The 23,058-nt window shown below is 39.7% G+C and overlaps 1 protein-coding gene across 2 annotated transcripts in view; it reads right to left on the bottom strand.

Moving 5' to 3' along the window:
- atrn (attractin) overlaps positions 1 to 23,058 on the bottom strand; it is a 139,973-nt gene that overhangs the window by 59,857 nt on the left and 57,058 nt on the right. Inside the window, exons 21-26 of one of the 2 annotated variants that reach the window (XM_042387965.1) lie at positions 21,702 to 21,754; positions 20,240 to 20,334; positions 15,931 to 16,009; positions 14,812 to 14,969; positions 5,211 to 5,272; positions 1,671 to 1,913 (exon numbers count right to left, since the gene is read on the bottom strand). In XM_042387965.1, the coding sequence (XP_042243899.1) occupies positions 1,910 to 1,913; positions 5,211 to 5,272; positions 14,812 to 14,969; positions 15,931 to 16,009; positions 20,240 to 20,334; positions 21,702 to 21,754 (451 nt within the window). In that variant the 3' untranslated portion in view covers positions 1,671 to 1,909. Of the gene's footprint in view, positions 1 to 1,670; positions 1,914 to 5,210; positions 5,273 to 14,811; positions 14,970 to 15,930; positions 16,010 to 20,239; positions 20,335 to 21,701; positions 21,755 to 23,058 lie in introns of those variants that run through there. The other variant, XM_042387964.1, reaches the window with a different exon arrangement.

Below are 23,058 nucleotides of genomic sequence, written 5' to 3'. Positions count from 1 at the left end.
GATTAGGCTAACGCTCGCTGAATCAATTCAGTGGTTTTTAGTCTTTTAATGGAACTGTTGACATTAATAAAAATAAAGAATATCACCAGCTTTATCCTTTAATGGTGCCCTTCAGTACCTTAGTGGGCAACTGAGTCAATGTTTTTTATATTTAGGCATTTTCATACAAGTGTATAAATCTCTCAGACTTGAGCCCATTTTTTCTAAGAGTTTGGTACATTTACGGAGACATGAGAGCTGTTGCAATTTTAAAATTGCAAGTGTTGCAATTTTAATCATAATTTACACAAGTAGCGTAGAGATGAAAGTTTAAGCTGCAGATCTTTGATTTCACCGGTTATGCAAGCAAGCAAATTTATGCAGCTGCATCTTGGTAACAGTAATTTTGTAAGTTGGTAAAACAAGAAACATTCCAAAAACGATCATAACCACTGTACTGATGCACATGTAAATACATTCAATGTATTCCCTCTATAAAAGATATCGCTTCATGGTACGTATGAAGAGGAGGGATGACTACAGTGACCCCGGATCACTTTTAATGTGCGTACGGCATGAAAGTATTGTATTGAAATTCAAGCCTATCTTTTCACACTGAAGTAAACACCGCCAGCATCGGGGGGGTTCACTTTCCACCGGGACGACTCGTATGCTAAAAATATACAGTAAGCACTCATGTTGGATGGAAGCACCCACCAGAAAGCGTGAGTTATTTTAATATTAGCTGTCGAGCAGCACAAACGTGCCGGCGAGGTATACTCTCGGGGGAAGTAGAATTTTCTGGGACATCAGGCCTCAGCGCCGCGCTGACTATTAGAAGGTTAAGTCAAGTTTTTTAAGAAGTAAACAACACGGCTTGTCGATGTGCGGTCAGTGTTCTTGAACAATAGTTTAGACTTCTTTTCTTCCTGTACTGTGATGTCTCCGTCAATAAAAATAAAAACACAACAAAAACCAGGATTTCACTGCTGGTCAGAGAAAGCTTGATTGAAGGATTATAGTTCCATCAAATGTTACATCTCTCCTGTTTTGCACAAACTGTAGTAAACTGGTTGATTCTGCAGACACTGAATTGGACATTAAAGTGTTGTTACGTAATTTGTTTATTATATATTCAAATACCTTTAATCCTCCAAGACACACACAGATGTAGTCTCTGTACTTTCTGATGCACCTTTGCTGAACTGCTCACCTCTGGCGTCATAAACAAGAAACTATTCAGGAAACAATAAACAAACTTTTTTTTTCTCCTCTTTTGATGGAGTTCATCACTAGTTGGCAGAGAGAGAGAGATGTAGGCAAGATGACTTCAAAAACTGTAGCAATATTTTCATGATAAATATGTCCCAGCATGCATGCATTTTATGATAGCTCTTTTAGCTTCCTCCATCCCGCAGTTTGAACTTATATAGTCAAAAAAAAAAAAAAAAATTCTCATTCAGGTCACTATTACTTCAAAGCGCTCTTGCTTTAGCAGCAGACAAGTTTAAAATGAAAAACATGACAGCTTGAGAGAAAAAAAAAAAAAAAAGCTCAAGAATACATTTTCATTGCATTTCCAAAAATGGTTTGGAAATTTCACATTCTCCAGGGCTTTTCCAGGCCTGGAAGAAAACATTCAATTTGCACAAAAATTTAACAAAAAACTGTTCCATAAATGTTGAGACTCTGAAAGTCCCTTACTTTGCTTAAATTTTAACAGGGTGGGGGGAAAAAATAAACAAACATGTTTATGCACTTTTTTTTAAAGCCATGATTCAACATAACGAGCCTGAGGTGAGAATCTGCTGGACAGCTGGACGTAAATAGGAGAATGCATCTGTTTGCTGTTAACGCTGCTGTTAACTCCAGTGCAGAATGCTTGTGGGGTATCTGTGCTGGCGCTGCAGATAACGGGATGGCACCACCTTCATCTGTCCCCACAGGGAACATGGCACACAGAGAGAGAGAGAGAGAGAGAGAGAACCGGGAGCGAGGAAGAGTGAGATTAAGACACAGAGAAAGTCGGAGTGAAGAAGAGCAAACAATTTGCACGTTAATTAGCATCCCTCTCCTCCCCCGCTACACAAACAATGCAGCGCCCAAAAGAACCAGAAGCAAACAGGGACAAGGCTGCTAGCTCACTAACTTTAGGTCTCTACTCATCTGTGCTGAATCAGTGGCAGGCAGCACACACACATCAAAAAACACTGAGCTGTGGGATTAAGTGCAAGTCAGAGGGAGTAGTGGGAGGCGGGGAGGAAAGAAAACAGGGAGGGAGGGAGGAAGAGAAGGGACGGAACAAGGGAAATAAACAGAGAGATGGAAGCGAGGGACAGAAGAGAAGAAGCAGAAGGAGGAAAGAAGGAGGGAAAACAGAACAGACAGGGAAGATGGAGAGCTAGAGATGAAAGGAGAAAGAGGAGGAGAGCATGAGGGGGAAAGCAGTGGGAGAGGAAAAGCAAGGGATAGAAGGGCAGAGCGTGGGGGGAGGGTGGGTGAGAGAAGAAAAGGAGGAGGGAGGGACAGAAAGGTAGAGGAGGAAAAGAGAATCGAAGGGGGAGATGGTGAGCCAGAGATGAAAAGAGGATGCTGAAAAGGGAAATAATAACAGAGGGAGGATGAAGGTAAAGATGAAGATGGAGGGAGGAGCGAGACGGAGGTAGTTCCGCGTGTATGGATCGCTGTGATGCCTGCTTCCTGCAACGCAGCGGGCGCAGGTTGCAACGCTTCAAATGCTGACAAGCAAACATTCAAACGCTGACGCATGTTTATGAACATACCAGCATCAACTGCAGGCTCTGCACTTGTATGTCAGAGAGGAGCGAGGAGGTGTATAACTGCACTAGAAGTCCCGCAGCTTTTAACAACGAATACCATCCAGAATAAATCTCAGAGAGGAGAGAGATTTATTCAGTCAATGCTGAAACGTACTGTTATTGAACAACACTGTATGGGCAAAAGGCTGGACACAAAAAAAAATAAATAAATAAAAGAGAAACCTTCACATCAGCCCCATCAAATCTCTCTGCCTTTACATGGATCAATAAAAGCAGCATGACTTGGAACAGCAGGCATTTTTTCAGAGCGTTATGGAGTGCACACAAACCACAAAATGTCCTACAATTCTCCTGCGGGTTACACGCACACACAAACCCACAGGATACTCAGGAGAAATAAATAGATGCACACACACACACACACACACACACACACACACACACACACACACACGCAGTCAAGCATGCATGGAACACACTTGTGTACCCAATTTTTGGTCACTCTCATTTTTAAAAATCGATAACACATTACAGCAGTTCCTGAAGAAGTGGAACACAGCCCGCGGATTCATCACAGCTCAACACATGCACATTTCAGCCCTGCCAGCAAAACCAGTGTCTCCGTCATTACAAAGAGAAGCATGTTGCTCTGCCAAGAATCCTCCTTTTAAATTCCAGTCAAGATCCGAAGGTTTCCAGAGATACCAGATATGTCAGGATGAATCAGAGGAAAATATGTGCAAAGTGCAAAAGACAGCAAAAATATTCCCATATATTTGACTAAATATAGTATATATATATATATATATATATATATATATATATATATATATATATGTGTGTGTGTGTGTGTGTGTGTGTATATTTCTGTGGATGGCTAACTTCTGATATTATTAATGAATCACATAACTCTGCATAATGTGAAAGTTGTCGACAAACCCACAGAGAATTATCGAGTAACTTTACAGCTCTATAGAGCAACTTAACCTCTCTTAGCTCATAGTTATTTGAAATGACAATGTTGCTTTATGTTTACTGCTATTTTAATCTAGCAGGAGATTTGTTGCTAACAAGTTAGCCAATAACAACTTTATTTTACTTTATTTTGTATGTCAGGACTCTGTGTCTGTGGATTTTTTCTGCCCCCTAGTGGCCAAAAATATACAACTTTAAAAGGACAGGTTCACAGTTTTTCCAAGTCTGCCTTAAAACAATAAGTAGGTGCCCAAATGAACATTAAAAGGGGTTTTTCTTGCTGTAATCCTTCCTCCTGCTGATACTGGACATTAAAAGATCCCTTCTAAATGTGCTTAGAATGTACTCTAATCCATACTCCTTGTTTCATGCAAAAATGCAATTCTAAGTTTATCTGAAGCTAATATGAGGCTTCAGATGTCCAAATTAGTCATATCAAGTGGATATCTTCCCAAGTTAGAGTCTTTTTAGTGTGTGACGACCCTCTCTTGGCAAACTCCTGCAGGAGCCTGGTGGGTGGAGTCGGGTCATCAGGGAGATTCAGCTCATCTGGACTGACAGTCAGTCACCTATCCTCTCTCCTCTGGCTTCCACCCTGTTTGGTTTTGTTTGTATTTAGCTTCATTTATCTTTTAGTTATGTACAATAAATCTATTTTTAGTTAAGACTCATATGTGGTGTCCCCTCCTTTGTCCAGCCTTGAGCCGGGTTGTGACAAGTATAACTTTCCCTCGTTTCTCCGGAGAGTGTTTTCTTGTTGCTGCCGTGGAAAAATCGTAACAAAAAGAGGGACTTTGGCACTGAAAAGATTTTTAGTCAAAACTCAAGATATTGACCTGATTTCAGATAAACCTTTCTCTCCTTCCCCCTCCATCACTTACAGTGAAAGTGTAAGCAAGAAAAACATATGTCAATGTTTATTTGGACACCTGACAATTGTGAATGTATGCTTTAAGTTATGGCAAGAAAAAAAATATCAATTGCTGGTCTGAGATTGGACACAAACCCAGGACTCCTACATGAACATGAAGTACACACTACTACCTGATCTGGCAACGAAAGGTTGATGTTTGTCGTGTGCTGTTGAACATTAACAGAGAAGTTTGGGTTTTGGTAGATCTGCGTTATTCCTGTTTACATTTGAGGACCACAGACTTGCTAAATGGAAAACAAATAATCTGTCTGTGCATCTGTGTGCATGATGGGACTGAATAAAATAAAGGAGTGGGAGTTGCATGTGTGTGCATTTCCCTGTGCATGCTGAGAGCTAACCAGCGCCTATAAACCAATGAGCTGCAGCGCTTCTTCATAGTAATGGCACAGGAGAGTGGCTCTGGTGATCCATCACTGTGGTTTACACTGCATCTCACACACACACACACACATAAGTCGAAGGCAGCTGCAGCCATTTTAACACTAGCACATCTGTGGTGTGAAGTAAGTGCATTGACAGAAGGGAAGACGAGAGCTGCTCACCTGAAGAACGTGACGAAGAACTGCACCAGATCCATGAAGTTACTGTGCTGGGAGAAGGCAATCTGCGAGAGGAGGAGAGAGAGGGAACAAAACATAAGAGTCAGAAATCAGCTTTAATAGGAGGATTTGAAGCAAGAGGTCAACATTATACACTCAAACATGCAAGCTTTAAACTGGAGTTGACCTTGTAGATCTGACAAAAGGCACAGAAAAAAGGAGATAATACTGCCTCTGCTCACAAAGGCAGACATCATATGCATGTGCACTGCATGTATTTATATTGTAGGTCATATACTGCATGTGTACTTATGACGCTATGTTGTTGATCTGCTTGTACAATTTCTGTAGCGGTTCACGAGCTAAATCACTGTCTCAAGATAAGCACTTTGCAAGGTTTTTTCTTCTTCCTTATGGTACCCACAACTCCTAATTCACAACTACTGGGAGGTTCCCAGTCTGTCTGCTTATCTGTGTTCCAGACTGCACGCCTGTCAAAGCAACAACACGCCAGCAGCCGGGCCTCTCAGCTGCCCACAGCTCATGCAAACATAAATAAAAAAAAAATAAAAAAATCATTCCCTCACATGTGGGCAGAAATATTCACTATGTAATCATCACAAGAGCAATTGTACTAATGACATCCTGTCTTAATCAAGGTTGCCAGGGGTAACATTGGCAGTATTTTACCACCTCCCTAAACCCCTCTTCCCACACTACCCCCCCCCCCCAAAAAAAAGCCTCACAATACACATATTGCCGCAACAATGCTGCCCACAACACAACACTGCCTCTCTCTGGAAACCTGGAGGTACTACGCCTACTGCCAATGGCAGAATTCCCCTCACACACTCCTCTCTTGAGGTGACACCTTGGACCAGAACTCATCACTGCTCCTGCTTATTATTCTTCAGCAAAGCAGGGATTTGCATATAATTCCTCTGGAAAAAAGGAGCAGGAGGAAGAAAAAAAAAAAAAAAAGACAAAAGCCAGAAAACCCAGCTGTGAGCATGTCAGATTAGTCTATGAATACTTAATATGTGATCAAGAATTACAATGTATGCATAGAAAACACTTGATGGGTCAGAATGTATATAGATCTGCAGTGACTTTACACAATAACACAGGGCCAAAGGCATTAGCCTGTGGTGAAATGACAGGCGTATGTGTGTGTGTGTGTGTGTGTGTGTGTGTATGTGTGTGTTGTGTGAACGGCCCAGGGTCTAATTTACTTGTGTAGTCAGCACCATCTGGCTCGCTAATGTGTTGCTGTTGATTACTGTTGAGCGCCGAATCCTCAGTGTGATCATTTTCCTCCAGACTGTTGAACACTGAGGAGAAGTTCAGGGTGCCAATACACACGGAGAAAACTTTTAAAAAGATGTTAGTGGCGTAGGGTCGGGGGTAGGTGACTGACACCGGAGCGGTTTATGGTTTAATTACAAGTGTATCTCAAACGCTTACACCACCAGAATTTGGTGTTTGATGTCGATCAGGGTGCAAATATGCCATTAATGACTCTGAGCAATTCATGATTACTTTTTTTTTTTTAAATGATATTTTGTTCTTTTTTTAAATTAATTCTCCAAAATGTCAGAAAAAGGTGAAAAATGATCATCATAAGTCCCCAGAGACCAAGGATTTGTCCAACCAAGATTTCAACACGCAAATATATTAAAGTTTCAGTGATATCAAACAGAAAAAAGCAGAAAATCCTCATATTTGAGAAGCTGGAAGCAACAAGTGTTATACATTTTTATTTGTTAAATGACTTAAATGAGTTAACGATCACAACTTTTTTCTGTCAATTAACTCCTAAATTAATCAACTAATCATTTCTCCACTAATCTTAACCCTGCTACTGGTGTATATTTTTGTGACCCACAGCAGTTATGATAAAAATTGTGAGGTGAATAGCCAGAACGACAATATTTTCCTCGTCATCCTTGCTGTTTTTGACACTACAATCTAAAACACTCTGAAGCAGCTCCCTTTTCCTGATTTTTTTCAGCGTTTCTCCAATAAAAGCAGGATTAAAAAAAAAGAAGAAAAGGTCTTCCATTTACCTCCACAAAGCACCACAGAGCAATTTTTTTTTTAAACTATTCAGAGTTTCTAAGAAGCCAATCAGGCGCTTGCAATTAAGATAATCGTTTTGAGGGAATATTTTACTTTCGGTGCTCATGAATGTAAATGGGAGGTAAAAAAATCAAAGTATTAAAGAAAAACTATCAGAGTTTGTCTGAAACTTTGAGTGGCAATGATTCTTTGAAGAGCAAAGCTTAGGATTATCAAAGGACGACTGTCAGCCGGTGTGCTGAAACCGAGTATACTTTGTGACAGCGGCCTAACAAAGCCATCTACTTTTCTAGTTGATTAGAGATACGTAACGCTCTCTTTTAATGACAAAACAGCTCACTACAACCACAAAGCTTAATGACTAAAACACAAGGAAAGCAATGATAGGTGCTTTAGCATCATGTCATCACTGCATAACTCCATTTTGAAAAAGTTCAGGCAGACCGCCACGCTGAGAAGACGTGCAATAACAGTTACTGTAGCGGCTAATCTCAGATGTCAGCCGCGTGCCGTGCTTTGTCACCGAGAGGCAGGCTGATGGTGGTGGCGGTCGGCCCGGGGTGACGCTCTCGTTATGTGCCCAGCAGAGGGTGACTCTCTCTTTAGGGGCCGCAAAAGGATCTCGCAGCGGGGCCTGTCAGCCTGCCGCCGGGCATTAAGACTGGAAATATTCTGCCTTTAATGGTTTGTGACAGCCACTTGAACCATATTGGAGTTTTGAAGAAAAGTGTCATTATTGGTACGAGGGAGGGCTGCGCAACAGGTTCCACCAAAAAAGGAAAAAGGGCAGAAGGAAACCGAATTTCAAATATGAATGAGCTGAAATGTGTGTGTGTGTGTGTATGTGAAATACTTCTATGCATGTGTGGATGTGCACCTTCAAGTTTGTCATGTGCCAGGATGTACTGCATAACATTTAAAAATTTGCTCATGAAAACAGAAGTAAACAGCTCCAGCTGCATCCATCAGACGAACGCAGATAAAAGATACCTGTGGGAGGTTGGTTTTCTACTTCTGTGCAATAATCTGCCGTCATCTGGGTTTTTTTATCTTTTATATTTTTTAAATAGTTTCTCATGGGTGGTGTGTTATATTTTTATTGTATCGTATGGATTTTTATTCACGCCACTAGAGTAGCTCTGGAGTAGAGACATCATGGTTCCCAGAGGCTGAATTCTGCTGACTTTAGTGATCCACTGACTTCTCCTGTAGCACCACAATGAGGTTGATTATTTGTGTTTTTAGACAAATTATTGGATGGGTTGCCATGAAACTTGGTACAGATATTCATGTCCCCCTCAGGATGAATTATGATAACTTTGGTGATCCAATCGAGGGCCATCATCAAGCTGAAATTTAAGTGTGTCTGATACTTCAATTTGAGGCCAAACACCTGACAAAACTGACAATCAGCCTCAGCTGTACTTAATATTTATTGCAAGATGGTGAACATTACACCTGCTAAATAAAGCATATTGAGATTATGGTTATGAGCATGTTAGCATGCTGACACTGTACAACCTCAAAGGGCAACTAGCAAGATATTTTGTTATAAAAGTTTGCTGTCATGTGTCGAGAGTTTTGTCTTATATAACTGAACTAATATACTGCAGTGGAAAACAATTCATGCATTTTGTTTCATATTGTTTATATTTTTCTTTCCATTTTTTATATTCATTTTTTAACTTTTTAACCTTACACAACTTATTTCTATAAATTATATACATTGTATCTTTTTTCATTTTTAAATTTGTTTGCATAAAACTTAATTGATGTTAAAATAATTAGTAGCTGATTGATTTTCTGGTGTACCAACCACTGTTTCAACTGCTCTACTTCTATTTCCTCACCGCTCTGTGATCAGTATCAAGACGCACCCATCAGGCAGCCATGCATGGCCCAGATAAACACTACATGAGTCCACACAGATACGCAGAGCGGCCCAGCCAGCTGATAGCTACAGCTGCCGCTACTTCACAGCAGGGTATTAAATTGGAGGCTGTTCTAATCTCTACCATATCATGACATGTTCACTAAGGCACGGAACAGGAGATCACAGCTCTTTAATGTAATTAGTCTGGGATTTGCGTTTCATTACAAACATCATTAAATTCAGATCTATTCTTCATCAAGAATGGGGAAAAAAAGAAAAAAAAAAAAAAAGGGGGTGGGAGAACCCGTTGCTGACTAATCAGTGCAATTGATTTTGCTTTGATGAGCTGAACCCCTCGACGGTGATGAAGTCATCATGGAAGACACTTTGACCATTGTAAAAGATCTCATTTCTGGTAGGTCGAAACGATTTTATCAAAAGGTTTTACCTGCAATCCAACATCTGTGCTTTTTAGAAGCTTTGTATATTTTACCTGACACATGTTATGTGGAAAACTGTTCAGTTCTGTAATGTGTGCAGCTGATTAAATGCAACAAATTGGGCAGTGAATGCAACAAGTGGCGTCGATGCAAACAGAACAAAAACATGTGCTGCGTCTCGAACAGGTACGCGCGCTGTTCCGACGGCGCTTCCGACCACGTGAAAGCAAACAGATGCAACCTTGAGGTGGTGTGTTGGAGAGTGAGCGAGCGAGAGAAAGAAAGAGAGTGAGCTCTGTATAGTTGCACACTAAAGCCTGGAGAGCTTAGCTTCCACACAGCCCACTCTGAATGCAGCATGTGTTTCAACTTAACATTCCACTTTGCCCTTGCTCTTTCTCGGCTGCTGTTTATGAACCGTTTTTTCCAAACACTCCGATCTCTGCCTGCCAACACTGGAGGACCAACCGCCTACGATTTCATACGCACACAATGCCACACTGCTAAAGACCACTTGAAGGCAAAGACAGCAAGTGAGGAAACAATAGAAAAATGGAAGGCTGTTATTAAGAAGAAATAATGAAAAATAATGAGGAGCGGTGACAGGAAAAGAAAGAGAAACAAGTGGAAAATGTTACCTCGCTGACGCAGGTTAAGTTCCATGAGTGCAAGGAAGAAAAAATGACATGCTAGCACACCTGCATGCTTTAGTTTTCAAGGACAGGGGTGATCTTCTACATGTTCCACACCCAGAAAGACAGAAGGTGAGGTTGACCAGAGGTGTCTGAGAGAGAGGGAAGGCGACAGTAAGCTTTCTGTTCTGCTGTATAGACCTCCTGAGGCTGGCTATCAACAGCTGGAGTTCAGAAGCTGAGAAAACTAAAAAGCCCCTCACATGGCAGGACATGGAAGATGGAGGCAGGATTTTTCTCTCCTTCAGGAGGAGGGCAGGGGGGAAGGAGCTTGCATGGGGCAACCAGTTAAATCACTTCCAGAACTGATCGGGGAGGCACACAGGGAGCCGGGCTGCACAGAGCGCACAAAGAGCCAGGCCCAGAGAGTTTCACGCTCCCAAACCAGCAGCAGCCAATCCTGGCAGTGCAGTAATTCTCTGCATCAAACTCAGTATTGATGCTAGGTTTACTTGATCCTTTAACATGCCACAAAAAAACACTCATGCACGCACTATGCATGTGAATGATACATTTTTCACAGACATCATAAATCTAGAAACCTACTTAAAAGATCATGAACAGGTTTAACGGCAGCACCTCCACACATGTAAGCAGGTAGATACACGGGGTATTTAAAATTGAACACTACCTCACTGTAAGTGCTGGTAGTAATGCATTTGAGAAGAGTAGTTGTGTAATGAGAGAAACAGATCTAGTTTATAATGTAAAATGATTTCAGTCACCTAGTTTATGAAGTACTTTTTAAGAGCAAGAGATTGAATGCAATATGTAGGTGGTGAAACACGCAAACATCCAAGTGTATTTTCATGCATATACGGACAGGCAAAAAGACAAGATCTGTTTAAATTGGCATCCGTTTTCTAAAGATCCAATAAAATTGAGTTGGTGAACTTAATGTTCCTGGAAAACTGCATCTTCAGTGCTGATTTCATGCTGCACTAGAGTGAGTAACTAAAAAGTCAAACCAACAGAGCCTATAAAAATCGTTTCAAAACCCCACCTTTCTGCCAGTCCTATCATATCAAAACTACCTTTGTTTTGATAACCATGTGGCCATATACCATCTACATTTTTAACTTTGAAGAAAGTTCAAACAGTGAATTAACCGACTGAAACGAGTTGACTTTCATGCTGCTGCAAATACAACAATTACAGGCGCTAAACATCAACTTTACGCTACCACGACTTTGCTGCTGATGTACAGCAGGAGTACTGTTGAGGGACAATTTTCTCTCCGCCAGCCATCCACATGGCAGCGGTTCACCGAGTGCAGCGGTGGTTGTAACTTGGCTGCATAAACACACACACACACACATACACCGCCAGCTACCAGGCAAGCAATATACTGAGCCCTATTCACTACTACTGCCAAGGAGCCACATCAACACTGGAGAAAAGCTCCTGCACATCAAGGGCAGGAAACTTCCCCCCCCCCCCCCCTCACTGACCACATGTTACTGGTGACCGCCAACATTTACATTTTGCCATTTTACCAGCCAACTTTTTGGTTAATAGAGTAGAAAAGTGGCTTGTAAATCAGACAAGATGACCAGTCACAGTGAGAAAACGGACCACAGTTTTGTTGATCCAAAATACAGTATGTGGGGCTATAAGTGTATGCAAGGGTTTATTTATTTGCACGCATATAAGTTCAATCTGGGATAACTGTGCACATGAACGCATATTAGGAGACCTGACATGTGCCATTTTGTAGATGCTTTTATTCAAAGTGCATGAATACATTCATTTCAGCATAAGTAGTGCTGCTACAGTCAGTTGTAATAAGCTTACACATGAGCATGCATACAAACATGACAATGACTCCGAGCAGCAGCAGTGAATATTCAGGACAGCTTGGCCTGTTTTCCCTTTGTACACAAAGTTCTACTTGAGTAAATAATGCTTTCACTGAATTTCATACTCTCATTAAGTCATGCTACTCTTTAAATCTTTGTGTGTGTATTACTTGAGGAACCAACGTGACTGAGCTCTAAAGCTGCATTTAGTGAATTTCCAAGTTAGCAGCCACAAACGGTGCAAGACACACCTGTTGGAATCATTTTAAAATTTTTGTTAAAGTGCAAAACTGAAGATCAATTCTTCAATCAACTCTCTCTCTCTCCCTTTCACTCACATTTTCAAGTTTCCAGGAATCATTCCTACTTTCCCATGCTGTCAAAGAAAAAAAGCCTCTTATTTATAGATTTCAAGCATTATATCTAACCAGTGAGCTTTCCATGTTCATCAGTGGATGCTAATCCTTAAATGTCAAAGCTAAACGTGTCATTTTGTCTGTCAATATTTGGACACCCTGCTGTTAATTTGAATATAAATATCTTGCCTATAATGCAGCTTAAGGGGGTAAGACCTAAGATTTGTATCATAATATATCATGAATATTGGACTATAATGACAGGCTTAACAGCATATATCTTTTCTATCATAATTTCAGCAGAATGTGATTTAAATGCATCACAATAGACTGTAGTGTTGTCTGTTCTTCACCTACCTTTTCTTCACAAATGAAAGCGTGGTTTTGCTTACAATGACTGATAAACATGCAGTAATACAGACGTGGCTGAAATTATTGGTACCCTTGCATCTGATTAAAATAGTTTTATTATCAATGCATGTCTATGTTTGGTTTGCAGTGGAACAAAACAAACAAGTTGTGAACATAACTGAATTCATGCTTATTCTACAAAGACTTTCTAAAATAGCCTGGACCAAATTATTGGTGCCTTTAGAAGTTGTAAGAAATAATTGATTTGTAGTGATACTTTAAGAAGATTATTGTGTTTTAATTAGTGTCACAGGTGTTTTCAATTTTATAATCACTCATGCAGCCAGTTTAAAAAGGAGAAAATGACTCTGCTGTTTTGTGTTACTGTGTGCATCACATTGAACAGCAGGAAAACTAGAGAGTGGTCTGAAAACATTAGAAAAAAGGTAATAGCCTTGCATTGTCAACGTAAAGCTTACAAGACCATCTCCAAAGAGCTTGATGTTCCTGTGACCACTGTTGCCAATATTATTAAGAAGTTTAAGGCCAATGGAACTGGAGCCAACATCTCCGGACGTGTAATTGGCCTGTGGTTGAACAGAATGATTGCTCAAATGGTCGAGAACAAACCAAGGAAAACCTAAATACAGATCCAAGCTGATCCTCAAGTTCAAGGTACAATAGTTTCAAGTCGCACCATCCGTCACTGTCTGAATGAAAATGGGCTCCATGGTAGAGGACCCAGTAAGACTCCACTTCAAAGAGGGAGACACAAAAAAGCCAGACTGGATTTTGCCAAAATGCATGTTGACAAGCCACAGTCCTTCTGGGAGAATGTGCTTTGGACAGATGACACAAAATTAGAGCTTTTTGGTAAATCTCACCAACCCCATGTTTACAGAAGAAGAAAATAAGCCTTCAAAGAAAAGGACACCATGCCTACCATGAAACATGGAGGAGGCTCAGTGATGTTTTGAGACTGCATTGCTGCCTCAGGCACTGGGTGCCTTGAATCTGTGCAGGGAAAAATGAAATCAGAAGACTATCAATGCATTTTGGAGGGAAACACACAGCCCAGCGTCAGAAAGCTGTGTCTTAGTCACAGGTCATGGGTATTCCAGCAGGATAATGACCCCAAACATACATCAAAAAGCACCAAAGAGAGGATGAGAAGAAAATGTTGGACTGTTCTGAAGTGGCCTGCTATGAGTCCTGATCTGATTCCCATTGAACATCTGTGGAAAGAGCTGAAACCTGCAGTTTGCTCTAGAATAGTGGGTTGAACTACCAGTGGAGAAGTGTAGAAACCTTATTCAGAGTTACAGAAAGCGCTTGACTGCAGTTATTACCTCGTAAGACTGTGCTACAAAATATTTAGTTAAGGGTGCCAATATTTTTGGCAATTCCATTTTCATTTGTTTTATTGTATTAAATTAGTGCAGTGCAGTGATTTCTCAATACCTAGAGAGAGTTGTGCCTTTTCCCCTAAACGCCTCTCATGCAGACTATCAGTAGACGATACAATTTACTAATGCTCCCTAAACACCTCACACTCAGAATATCTGGAGACTACAATTGTGAGTTAAGCGGCAGTAGATCAGTTGAACTGTAGTGCCCATTCAAAACATGCCTGAGACATCCTGAACTATGTCTTGAACATACATACAAAGTTCCCGTGTGTGAGGAACAGGAATAGAGTTTAACTCTATAAACTTTTTCAATTCATTCTCTATGGTAGTTCTTATCACTACAGATGTAATCCCATCTCTGACCACAATGTGATAATATGTTGAATAGTAAATCATAGTTATATTCAATGTGGAATAAAGAATGATGGATACCATATACTTCTGTCAGTTTCAACTTAATGCAGAGAAAATTTAGGTTTTTTTTTTTAAAAAAAGGTGGAAGAGTACCAATATTTTCAACCATGTCTGTATATACAATAGCACAATCAACTTCTTACTTTATTTCAAACTGAAATAGGGTTTTACCAATATGAACTAAAGCTTACTTGAATCTTAATGGGCCATGTAAAGTTGCTGACGTAGACAAAGAATGTTATGTTTGGGCTGTTCCGAAAATCAAAGTTCTCGTTGGAGAAGCTGTCTTTGAACTCCTTGATGTTGCTCCGGGAGACGATAGGAATCTCTTCTCCGGTCTGGGTTCCTGCTGAATGACGGAAAGAAGAACAGGAAAGGGGGAAATAGATAGAGTACAGAACATAAAAGGAGGACGTTGATGAAGAAGTGGCGGAAGGGGAGAAATTGGAAGGATGTAAAAAATAGGTAAAGATAGTAAAAAGTTAGATGGACAAGGACAGAAAGGCATAACATGGTTAAAATAAAAATATAAAATTAAGAGAGGAGGTGAGGGACAGAGGGAAAGACAAAAACAGAAGAAAGACAGCTATGACACATTTATTGCTTTTCTCACATTATGAGATATATATTTGTGTTTCAGTATTTGTCTTTAATACAGCTTAAAACTTAAATATCTGTATTACTTCCAAAAATTACTAAAATAAATATATCTAGTAAAGGGATTTTCATTCTCTTATACATACAGTAAATTTTTATGACCCTGTGGACAGGGCAAACAAAAGGACAAAAAAAACTCAAAAAAGAGCATTTGAGCAACTTGTTTGCAGTCACTGTGGCCCAAAGAGCACCTCTGTCCATTCACTAAGCAAAGATGCACTTCACATCTTTACTTCTTTTAAGTGAACCTGTTTTTTGTTTTTTTTTAAATATTATAATTAAATTGTTTTTTAATGTGTTTAAAATTTACACACTGTTCACTGGTTTAACTAACTATATATTTATAAAAAACATATTTTACAAAAATTGAATTGCATGAAATGAAGTGAGGAGGTAGTGACTACCATCACCTGATGTTTAACTGAATTATGTCTAAGGTGACTGCAACCAACGGTTATTTTAATTATTGATTAATCAATTACATTGCGGTTAATTATTTAGTCTATAACAAGTGAAAAATGTCAATCACAATTTCCCAGAGTCGATGGTTACATCTTCAAAGTGCTTGTTTTGTCTGACCGACAGCCCAAAAACCAAAGATATTATAATTACAATGATATAAAATAGTTTCAGCATTGTTTGGTGGGACCTACCGGTGAAGCTGGTGGCCCAGGTAATGTTCAGGTTGAAGTTCTTGGATGCATTTATAAACATGTCAAGATCTCGGTTTGGCTGAGGAGGGGAAAGAAAACACAGAAAACACGCAATCAGCATCATCTTCATCACCGACACTGACGTCATATCTTCTAGACGGTGCAGTAGAACGTGCATTCAATGTATTGTGTGAATGTACAATTCACAGACTGTAGTAGTAAGTAGTATTGCAGTCCTTTTTCTGACATTAATTATAAAGCAATAAAATGATGTGAAACAAAACATTATTTGTACCAGGTCAAAAGGCCTCTCCGCTTTACTGTAAACACAGAGCAGGGGATTTTTCCACCAGGTCAACACCACTTTGCAGTTGCACAAACAGTTACTGTACAGCATACTTGAGCAAATTTGCACAGCTAATGGAAGCTGAATTAGCAAAACAAATGTTTGAATAAGAATGAATGACGAAAATGATATGTATCAAAATACCGTAAGTGCAGTTGAAAAGTGATATCAGCCCAAGTAGGTGTAAATCAAGACCCGATTACTGCTTACTGGGTGATTGAAATGCAGCTTTGGTCATAATAAATGTCTCTCAAACAATAAAATAAACATTTGAAAAGGTTTAGAGGAGATTATTTTCTTATATTTATTATGTTAATTTTAAGATTTTCTTAAATATTAAAGTATAGTATCAAAGATGTATAATGTAGAAATTTTTGTTTTGTTTGATTGGTTACATTTGAATTAGATTTCTTTTCTATGCTATTAATTTTGAAGCATATCTGAACTTTGGCTCGCTAAACAGTTGCTAAAATCCTTCCAATCAGTCAAATTAAAAGCACCCGAAAGATCTTCAGTCAGCAAGTTTTACCTAAGATGAGGTGAGGTACATTTCTACTAGAAATCCATGACAGAAGCAGGACATCATCAAAATGCCATTGTCTGTGACTTCTAAAACTTTTATTTTTGCATACCTCCACTGTAGTTCCTTTGTCAGAACTACAGTTCTGCCTTTGTTACCATTTGGTTCAAACTTTGTCAGGCAGAGGAAATGCCATCTGTCATACAAGATCCTTGTGTTTCAGTTTGTGCTCCAGATGCTGCAGCCAGGTAAACAGGGCTGGACAAGCCTCGGTTTGCTGGGAAACATCTGTGTGACTGACTGTGTGATGAGTGTAGTTCACGCTACAACAACACATTTCAGTCTCACATTGCTGAAGTCATTCTGTGCTCATCAGTGCAAGACTGACTTCAACTGAGAATCATGTAGTCATTTTTTCTTCCATTTTTTTTTTTTTTTTTTTTTTAAATGTGATTGATAATAACTGAGTTTTACTCATTTCATTATACAGTACCGGTCAAACATTTGGACACACTTTCTCATTTCAGACGATGTGAAAGTGTGTCCATACTTTTGAAACTTTATATATTTTCTATTTTTTAAATTATTTTTGTTTTGTACATATTTTCCCCCAAAATACAACTAAAGTACATAACAAAACTGAGTACACCCCTGGTCAATATCACTAAAATGGTAATTACAAATCCAGGCCATTTAATACAATCTTATTTGTTTTTAGACAAAACTCAAGAAGAATTAAGCCAATTAATAAAAAATGAATGTTTGACTAATTAGACTATAATTAAAGGTTCATATTTAAGAACAAACTGCAACAAAAGTCAGTACACCCTTCATTAGTGAGACTCCATTATTTTATTTTTCAATATTTGGTATGCCTGCCTTTATTTTTGAAGACAGATTCGATCCTCCTGGGCAGGGATGAAAACAGTCTTGCACAACTCTGTGGAGAGATATTCTGCCATTCTTCACACATGATTTTTTTTCAGCTGCTCTTTGCTGGAGGGGTTTTGTTGCTCTACTTTCTGCTTTAAAATACTCCAAAGGTGTTCTATTGGATTCAGGTCAGGGGACATACTGGGCCAGGTCATAGTTTTCCCTATTTTCTTCCTTAAAAAACTCTTGTGTGATTTTTGCAGTGTGTTGGGGATCATTGTCATGATGGAAAATTCCTCTCCTGCCAGCTCCTCCTGGGGGATCCCAAGGCGTTTCCAGGCCAGAAGAGATATGTAGTCTCTCCAGCGTGTTCTGGGTCTGCCCCAGGTCTCCTACCAGTTGGACGTGCCTGAGGCATCATAACCAGGTGCCCAAACCACTTCGCTGGCTCCTTTCGATACGAAGGAGCAGCAGCTCTACTCTGAGCTCCCCCCAGATGTCGGAGGCTGAGTCCAGAGCCTCTCCAAGAGACTCATTTTGGCCGCTTGTATCCGCGATTTCATTCTTTCAGTTGCTACCCAAAGCTTGTAATCACAGGTGAGGGTTGGGACATAGATCAACTGGTAAATTGAGAGCTTTGCCTTCTGGTTCAGCTCTTTCTTCACCACAATGGTCCAGTACAACACCTGCATTACTGCTGATGCTGCACTGATCCACCTGTCAACCTCACGATTCCACCTTATCCTTACTCATGAATAAGACCCCGAGATACTTGGAACTCCTTCACTTGGGGCAGCAACTCACTCCCAATCCAGAGGATGCAGTCCATCCTTTTTCTGGTACTATGGCCTCAGATTTAGAGGTGCTGACTCTCATCCCGGCCGCTTCACATACAGCTGTAAAAACCGTCCCAGTGCCCGCTGGAGGTCACAGTGTGTTGAAGCCAACAGAACCACATCATCTGCAAAAAGCAGCGAAGCAATCCTGAAGTCCCCCAACTGGACACTGGAAACTGGACAACCCTGGTGGAGCCCGACACCCATGTAGCCTTCATAGTGCCATCTATGAATGGCATCTCCCCTACACTTTTTGCACTCGTGCAGCCCCATATCAGCACACTCCCACCTCCATGTTTCATGGTTGGCACTATGCAGTCCCTGTGGTAGTCCTGGCCAGGTCTGCATCAAACACGCTGAGACCCATCTGATCCAAACAAGTTTATTTTGGTTTCATAACACCAAAGCATGTGCCGCCAGTATTCATCAAGCTTCTTTTCATGTTCATGTTCTTTGTGCCGTTTTGTGAGAAAATGGTTTTTCTTCTTAGACGTCGTCTGTAGAGGTTGACTTCACAAAATGTCCTTCGCACTGTCTGATCAGCCACTGAAACACCACTTTCCACAGATAATCCTTGTGGCAAGTCAAAAGCACTTACCCATCTGTTTTTAAATGCAAGGTTGTGTGAAAAGTGAATTGTGCATACTGCCATGACAACCACTTTGCCTTCTGTTATTGGTAGTATAGGTCTTCTTGTACCTCCAAACCACTGCTGCAATTGCGTTTAGGCTTGTTGTTCAGCAGCCGACTGATGATCTTGTACCCTCTCCAATCTTTTATGAAGTCTCACAATTTGGTTTCTTGCTTGTTAAGGTAATTCTTCAACCATGATGTATTAGACACAACCCCAATCAAAATTGTTCATAGGTTCTTTTATAACCTTGTACAGGTAATTAGTTGTAATTGGAAGTCACAGGTGTACTCAACTTTTGTTGCATTGAGTTTGTACTTGTACTGAGGCCTGTATTTTCAATTTAGTCTATCTCATCTGTTTGTTTTAAATTATAAATAAGATCAAATACCCCACACTCCACCCTAAAAATACTACAATTATTGTAAGATGATACCATGTTGAATCATTTAACATTTTAGTGATACTGCACAGGGGTGTACTCAGTTCTGTTATATACTGCATGTATTAATTATGTTTAAGGGCTTACATACATCATGTTTAATTAGGGTTTTTTGCCATTGCTTTATACTTTTGTTCTTCACTTTCTTGGTAATTATTTAGTTATACATTAATTTGTGTCCTCTTTTATGCCCTAATCTCCAATAAAAATGAGATATCAGTCTCAATGGGACTCAAGCCAACTGGCAAGTCCTTCCATCATTATGGTTGGTGCATTTTTTCCTTTAAAAATCGAAATATTTCATTCCTTTTAAAGATTTCAGAACAATATACTCCACTGTTTTGAATGCTCTTCTAATTGTTTTATTCAATGTGTAACTATGTGTATGAAAATTGTGTGTTGTGAATATACTGTATGTGTATATGTCTTGTACATGTTTTAACTTTTCACCAACTAGCTAACTTATTATTAATATCATCACGAAAATAATAATGATACAACTGGAAAAGTATCTTATGAAGAAGTTGTTTGGTAATAAGCGCGGGGCAAGAAAAAAAATTCATTATCACCATCATATGGTGCTGATTTTACAATTTTTAATCCTCATAAAACTGACATCTGCTCTAACGGTGGGGTGTTGAATCACACATCACAGACATACCTCCTCTGGTGTGGCCACGAAGTTGATGGCGGTGTAGTAGCGGTCGTCCTCCTGCGACAGGCTGAAGGTGAACTGGTAGTCAATGAGGAGCGTGTCTGTTTGAAGTGATCGAGCCGGCGATGTGGGTGTGGGAGAGTATGGAGGGGATTACAAAAGAAGAAGAAGAAGAAGAAGAACTCAATCAGTTTAGCCTCAAATCACAGAAGAACATGTATTCACACAGTGCTCGGGGCAGGAAATTACCCGGACGCCCGTTCTTTTTCTATAACAAAACTCTATACGCTCTCTTGGATGAATCTAAAGATTTTATTGTGTGTTCTGTGGTGAAAGTCATGATAAAAACTGGGTTATATGGCTATGTGCCAGCCTGCATTCATTTTCAGCTGAAGATCTGATGAATGTTAGTGACTCAAGATAGAAGCTTCCTGGCTTTTAGGGCCTCATACTGCAGGTTTTATAAGGATTTAAATAGGCAAAATAGATTATTTTTGCTCATCTCTGTATAATTTATGTATTTAAATAAATTATCTGTTTGCAGTTCATACAATTCTTGGTACATTTGTTCATTTTTCAGGTTCTGAATCGACACTGGGGAATTTTAACCTTAACACTGACAACAATAACGACATGGAAAAAAAAACAAACCGCTTGACAAGTCGCTCTGGCAGCCAAACAATCATCTACAGCTCCGTCTGTATTCTTAAAAACATATTTAGACTATAAAATAATGATCAGCAAGGTTTGAGGACTATGGATGACAAAGCTAGTTAATTCCATGATTTGACATATATACCTATTTCTGATCTACATCATCTACATAATCTGCAGGGAGGACCACTGTACTGCAGTCTTTCCCTGGTGAAATGACTGCCATTGCAGCAGCAGGAATAAGAGAAAGAGCAGCCTTCAAAAGCCCTTTGACGTTTTTGGCAATTCACTTTCATCTGCATCTCACTTTCAATTCTTTCCACCTGTGACCTGTTTAAAAAGGCAGTTTCTGTTCTAACTGTTATGGCTTTAAACATCAAACTATTTGAGACCTACTTTGATATAAAAGCCATGTAACTGTCTTGGCATTAACCGGAACAAGGAAGAACAGTAAGGCCTCACAGTGCTTTCTTGGTGTGACTAAGTAATAGCCTAACCTAGGCCTATTTTTATTGAGCTCATGAAATATAAAATAAATAAAAATCTCTCAGCTTCTATTCAACTGTTGGGCTGACGCCTACCAAATCACCACATTTGCAAATATCACAATATTAGAAATAACAAAATGAACAACAGCAGCTTTGAAATTATTAGCTCTACAGCCAGATGCCTCGAGGTATTTTCTTTAAAAAAAAAAAAAGCAAGCTAGCTGAATCCTGTAACCCGCAGTTTATTTTTTGACCACCCGCTCCCACCCGCAGCGAAAACTGTCCGCTCTTGCAAGATTTGCGTTGGGTCGAGCATTTCCACTTACAGTAGCATGTTCCTTTGAGGGGGTTGCCTTGGTAACGATTCTCGACTTCACATCTGAAAGAGAGAGGTGGAGGATAGATTAACGGAAATGGGGCAAAAACGGGGAAAGTAGCGAGAGACGAGGAGACAGAAAGAGAGGAAGAAAGGTGAGGAGGATGGGATGATTTCATTGCTAATAAAAACAATGTGAAGGACATTCGTGCATCACACAGCAAGCTGAGAAAACACAGTCAACAGTGGAATGAGTCCTGACCTTCAGTCGGCTAGAGTAACAACACAATGACATCAAAACCCGAGAGAGAGGAATGAAAGAATAAAGCTCGGTGAAGCTGACAGACACTAACAGACACCTTCTGCTCTGCCTACAAAAACGTCACAGCTGATGTTGACCATTAATTTGTGAAACTTTATTACAACTTTATTTTACCTGGTAAGTAAGTAGAATCACGCTCAAAAATTATATCACATAGAGATAGAAAAATATGATGGAAAAGAGTTATATCTTACTAAATTAATGACTAAATAAATTAATGTGTAATTTCGAAAGCCAGCTCCTCACTTATCATATATCTTACTTATATAAATATATATATGCTCTGTACATACCAAGAAGACTTAAAGGTTCAAGCAACAACTTCTTTATTGACAAACAACTTGACTTATGAATCTTTCAATTCAAGAAAAATATTCTTGGCAGCCAAAACACTTTTTTTTGACCTCAGCTGCACAACCTTAGACTGCGGCAAGCAAACAACAGGACATGGTGAGAGGTTTGTATTCATAATTACTGATACTGAATTAAACACGGCCACAGCATATAAATTAAAGTGCTCACTTGCCAGCAGAGATTAGAGTCAATTGGATCATTTTTTTTTAAGACTGGAGGGAGTGATATAAGCTCTGTCTAAGATTGTTAATTGTACAACTCTGAATCTTACTGACTTAGATATTGCAAAAGAGTCTCTTTATATTCTTTCCCCAATCAGCAGTGGTGAGTGAAATCTTGTTCCCATTAGTCCCCCATTGGAACGGAGTCTAAATGCTGATATTGGACGAGGAGTGAATTAACAACCGATGCTTCCTTGCTGTTTGAATGAACGCTGTACACATGTTGAAGTAGGTTCGTGTTGGACCCATCGGCGACACATCATCAAAGTCTTGGCCATAATAAAGTTCTACCACCAGATCAGGGATTTTTGGGGGGGCAGGAACTACTGCAAAAGCATCAGCACGATCCAAGTATTAAATTAATGACCAATTGTTTGTGAGATGCATCACAAGCGCCGTCAAAATCTGAGCCTGTGGTGTCAGAAGTGCTGCATATGATGTACAGATGGACAAACAAATAAAGACTGAGC

Source organism: Thunnus maccoyii, chromosome 16 (genome assembly GCF_910596095.1).
Source record: "Thunnus maccoyii chromosome 16, fThuMac1.1, whole genome shotgun sequence".
Taxonomy (NCBI): Eukaryota; Metazoa; Chordata; class Actinopteri; order Scombriformes; family Scombridae; genus Thunnus; species Thunnus maccoyii.
The sequence above is the reverse complement of the archived record's forward strand: the minus strand, read 5'-3'. Positions and strand labels throughout refer to the sequence as shown.